The sequence below is a fragment of the Apaloderma vittatum genome, unplaced genomic scaffold (genome assembly GCF_000703405.1).
Source record: "Apaloderma vittatum isolate BGI_N311 unplaced genomic scaffold, ASM70340v1 scaffold33128, whole genome shotgun sequence".
In the NCBI taxonomy this organism is placed as follows: Eukaryota; Metazoa; Chordata; class Aves; order Trogoniformes; family Trogonidae; genus Apaloderma; species Apaloderma vittatum.
In genome coordinates this window covers 9,950-14,953 of record NW_009732982.1, presented here as the reverse complement: position 1 = coordinate 14,953, position 5,004 = coordinate 9,950, and the positions used below count along the sequence as shown (strand labels likewise).

The 5,004-nt window shown below is 49.6% G+C and overlaps 1 protein-coding gene across 1 annotated transcript in view; it reads left to right on the top strand.

Moving 5' to 3' along the window:
• Positions 1 to 147: 147 nt before the first annotated feature.
• Positions 148 to 5,004, top strand: part of ACSBG2 (acyl-CoA synthetase bubblegum family member 2) — an 11,137-nt gene continuing 6,280 nt past the window's right edge. The window contains 6 exon segments of the mRNA XM_009875715.1: positions 148 to 154; positions 458 to 584; positions 2,171 to 2,250; positions 2,798 to 3,039; positions 3,836 to 3,924; positions 4,495 to 4,615. Of these exon segments, the coding sequence (XP_009874017.1) occupies positions 148 to 154; positions 458 to 584; positions 2,171 to 2,250; positions 2,798 to 3,039; positions 3,836 to 3,924; positions 4,495 to 4,615 (666 nt within the window).

The following is a 5,004-nucleotide window of genomic DNA, read 5'->3' as shown; positions in this document are numbered from 1 at the left end:
GGGGGCGGCGTGGGGTGAGGAGCCGCTTCCAATTGCGAGCAGGCAGCACATGACATGAGATGCTGAGGTTTAAAAAGGACAGATATTACACATCCTCCTCGGTGTTCTCCTCCTCCTCCTCCTCAGAGCTGCTGCGGCACCACGGCGATGCGGTGTAAGGCTGGAGCCGGAGCCCTGCGGGTTTTTTGGCAGGTGGAGGGGGTTGGAGAGCCCGGCTGGGTGGGTTCGGGGCAAAAGGAGGGCAAAACGGTTAAGTTCAGGGTGCTCTTTTTTGGCTGTGGGAGTTGGAGGTATCATCGGGGTTTTCAGCTGGAATTTACCGTATTTGATGCAAATCCGGCTGCCTCGGGTCGCACCCGCTGGGGGATGGCCTCTCGCGGGGAGCTGCCTGGCTGGCAGCCCGTTTCAGCCCAGCCTGCCGTCGGATTTTAATTTTTGGAACCTGTTTTTTCTGCAGGGACGATGCTGTGTGAGTCAGACGCACGTACGGCACTCGCCGAGCCGGTCCCCACGGCTTATTTGAATTCGGATCCTCCAGGGAACGGCGAGGTGCTGCGGGACACGCTGCTCGGCAGTTCGGCTAGGTTTGTCTAATTAAAGATTTTTATCTTCTCTGAGGTGACCTGTATACATAGGGTATAGTTTGTATCCTGTCGTGTTTGCTTCAGTTAATTAAGATTATTAGTTATTTTTTGGGGGAGAAATGACCAACATTTGTTGCTTCTTCCAAATTCCTAAAGCTTGACTCTACACTCCCATCCTCTTAAAAGAAGAGGAACAGAATTAAAGTTGCTGTAGACAGCCTCCGCTCAGAGCCTGCATTTAGTATAAATAGGAGCAAGGGAATATGCTGTGTAGGCAGAAGAATCGCTTCTTGTAAAGGACCTTTGCGAAATTGTTAATCCCCCGTATTTGGGAGGGCTCTGATGCAACCCCCGGCAGGTTTGTCGCTGTTTGTGAAACCCTGGAGAGAGACGTGTCTCTCAGGGGGGGCCTCTGGAGCAGTACCTGGGCTGGTTTCCATCCAACTCCTGTTAATCTCTCTGTAAATCTAAGCAGCCTCTTACTAAAGAGCAGATTAGGATTTAAGGGTCAATATCTCCCCACACTGCAATGGGATATCGCTGACAAAAACCTCTTTACCTAATTTTTTTTTCGGGCTATGTTTGAATTACGTGTAGCAGGGGGTGGAGAGAAAGATTCGCTGGAAGGGAAATGGCTGGTGGTTTGGGTTTTTTTTTTCTCATATTACTGGGTCATTTGCATGCTTTGATGATAAAAGCTGGTGGAGAAATGGTGCAGAACTATTGCAACTGAGGATTAATTTGTACTGAAAAATGCTCTCAGTAAGGAGGAGGAAACGTGTAGTAGGGAACATCTCGTAATCCCTTGGGGGCAAATAAAGGGGAAAAGACAAGATGATTTCCCTCCGTCTTGCGGCTCGCAAATGAGTTAGGGGAAGCAGTTCTGCTTCTGGGCAGCACGTGGGAGTAGCTGTGTCAAACCTTTTCTGTACCTTAAACCTCACCCCGTGCCCAAAGCAATAATCGTTGATGGTAATCGTTGACCACCACCTAGAGAAAAAGTCAACCAGGGGGAAGCGATTTACCCCAAAATTCGCACGGTGCCCTGTGCTGATTTTTCTCTTTGGTGCGGTCGGAAGAGAAGCCGGGGTGCAGCAGGGGGGTCCTTGCCTGGGTTGGGCTGGGAGGGGATCAAGGAGCTCCTGCCCTGAAGCTGTTGTGATGTCAGGGGCCGTGACCCTTCTAGAACAGCCCGAGAGGCCTCACAATGTGGCTGTGAGGAAGAGGAGACGCCCAGCACCGGCGTGAAGATGCACACCTAGGGGATGGCCCAGAGGGAAGGGCAGTGGTGGGATTGTCCAGCAGGGCAGGACGGGGGTTTGGGGTCGCTGGGCTAGAACCATGGGTCGGCTGAAAGCGGGGCCGTGGAGCCGATGGGCTGACGGGAGGGTGGGGTGTGCTCCTGGGGGCACGGGCAGCGGGTCTTGCAGGGTCTGTGACACGTGGTGGGTGTAAAATGAAAAGAAGAAAGTCACCTGCAGGATGTCGGGACGCACTTTGTCATCCGAGGACTAACCCAAGGAGGTGATGTTGCCCGAGATGTCCTTCAGGCTGCTCATCCAGGGCTGCTGGCTCTTGTCTTGCAGGAGCGTTGAGGTCAACAACGTTGAGATGGGTGGAGGCACCAAGACGGAGGGATGTCGGGTGGATGCGCCTGGTTGCAAAGGTAAGCGGAAAGAGTTTTTAGTTACCGCAGCGTGCGTGAGGTTATTCTCGAGAGAGGAATTTTTCAAAGAAGAGACTGGAATTGCACGATGGTCTGAACAGAAGCGTCTTGAACTTCGACTGTAAAGCACGAGCGTGCTTCAAGGAGTGAAAGAGGCAGTGTCGCTGCCTAATGCGTATCTGCCAGGTGGTGATCTAACGCCGTCAGTCCTCCTTAAAAAAAAAAAAAAAAAAGAGGAAAAAGCAAAAGGCAGGGTACCTGATTGTTGCAGGAAGCTGCCACCTGCTTTAGGGCAGGTTGGAGGGAGGGGATGTAAATGGGAAATATTGAAGGAAGTTTTGAAAGTGCTTCAGAGGTTTCCTCTGTTAGTCCTGGTCTAAAATACTGGGCAGTCATATGGCAACGTTAAGAATAAAAGGTCAGAAAAGGAGGGTGGGAGGGGATATCCTAGCATTTGCTTTCAGGTGTTTGACGCTCGCATTTATATTTCTGTTACGGCAGCGAGCGATTTCTAACTGAGCTGCTGCCCCCTTTTCTTTCAAACCAGCCTCTTCAGCTCCAGCCTCCAGCGTGTGGACGACGCGGCGGGACGGGGAGGTGAAGCTGAGGATGGACGAGCAGGGCGTGGGCAGCGAGGCTCCGAAGACCGTCCACGAGTTCTTCCAGGAAGCCGTCACTAAATACGGGGACTATTACGCTCTCGCCTCCAAAAAGGGCGGCCAGTGGATAAAACTAACCTATAAAATGTACTATGATGAGTGCTGGAAAGCAGCAAAAAGCTTTCTGAAGGTAAGGCTCGCGTTGAATTCTCCTCCTTGGTGTTCAACTGCTGAAATGGTTGGGGTCAGTCCTGGACAAACGTCCCTCGTGAGACACACAAATCTTAATCTTTCTAAGAAAAAACTTGAGGGGATGCTTATGAATGAGGCTTAAATGCCCAAAGTGGCCCCGAATATTTTATCTGTTCTGCTGGGAGTTAAGACAGCTGGAGAGGAACCAACATCCCATGTGCTTTTATCATGATGAATTCCTATTTCTAGATGTTATGGCCACTTTGTTTTAACTCTCATAGTGGGATCTTCCAGATTTCCAGTCTGGGCCAAGACCAGAGAGTGGCTGGAGAGGATTTAAGGGCTGGGACTTGAACAGCTGGAATTTCGTAGCAGAATCCCTCTGGCTGTCATCAGAGCTTGGTTTTCCTTGCTGTTATGGATACCTGGCACATCCAACCTGCACGGAATGTCTCGGGGTGTTGTTGAAGTTAACCTCTTACCTTCTTGTTCCCTGCCTGAAGGGAAGCAACAACTGCCTGGGCTGCAGTTTTGTGGTACCACTGGTGTCCATACTCAGCGCAGACCTCAGCAAATCCCTTTTTTCCTCCCTCCTGATAAAGCCGGACAGTGTCCGATGGGAAACTTAACCAGTTCCACGCTGAGTCTTGGGAAGTTTTCCGGTGTGCGTTACTGTCTGTAAGAGCCTGAGCTTCTCCCCCGACACTGTGCTCGCAGCAGACATTTGTAAATTGGCTCTGAGCATCCTTCAAAGGAGAAACAAGTCTGCACGTAACCTCATCTCTTGTTTTCAGCTGGGGCTGGAGCGTTTCCATGGAGTGTGCATCCTGGGATTTAATTCTGCAGAGTGGTTTATTGCTGACATTGGAGCTATCCTGGCTGGGTAAGAACGAGTGGTGTCTCTTGACATGGATTTTGCTTTAGCATCCAGGTAGTCATTTCAGTATTCTCATCAGGGGCAGTTTTTGCTTAAAGCACAGAGAAACAAGCCACTAAAAAAAAAACAACATCAAAACCAACTGCTTATATTTGAATTTGATGAAGACAGCTAGAACCAAAACTCTCTATTTACTTCAGTATGAATTAATGGGACAAAAACTATTTTTTTTTTTTTAGCCAGATGGTTCCTTCAAAATGACATGAGCAGTAGGTTAATCCAAAAGCACGCTTGCTTACATTGTGATTGAAAATGTGATGGGAAATGCCAGAGAATCACAGCAGTGGGTTTTGATACCTGAGACACTCTAGTCCCTTACATCGTCCTGGTGTTTCCCGTGCCCCAGACCAGAACCTTTGCTTTTGGCATTAAGCCCTTCACCTGTTTTAATGGGATATTCTTCCTAAAGTTTTACCTCTGTTCAAGTTTGAAATAATCTAAATTCTGTCAGCAGCTCTGCTTACCCTCTAATTTTGTGGTTTGCTTTTCTGTTTTGGCTTTTTTTTTCTTTTGCAGTGGATTTGCTGTTGGTATCTACAGTACGAACTCTGCAGAGGCCTGTCATTACGTTGCAGAGAGCTGTAGCGCCAACGTCCTCGTTGTGGAAAACCATAAACAGCTGCAGAAAATCTTAGAAGTAAGTACTCTTTTTAAATACCTGGGGGGCTACAAAATCCTCCTGGCAGGCATCGAGGGGTGACACCTCAGGGGAATGCTGGACTTGAAAGCAGAGGTGAACCCATCGAGTCTCCTCGGCGTGTGTTCCTTGTTGAAGCCCGATGAGAAGTCACTAGAGCTAAATCTCACGAGGGGTTAAATGGTGGTTCTGCAGCCTAGCAAAGCCTCGAGCTTAAAATATGAGGAGCCAAAATGAACCGTTGAGCATCCCCTTGGCTGGCTGGCAGCATCCCAGCCCAGATGATTCCCTGTTCTCTTTCAACAACACTGGCACAGGCTGCCTAGAGAAGCTTTTGGGTCCCTCATCCCTGGAGGTGGCCAAGGCCAGGCTGGACCAGCCTTGGAGCA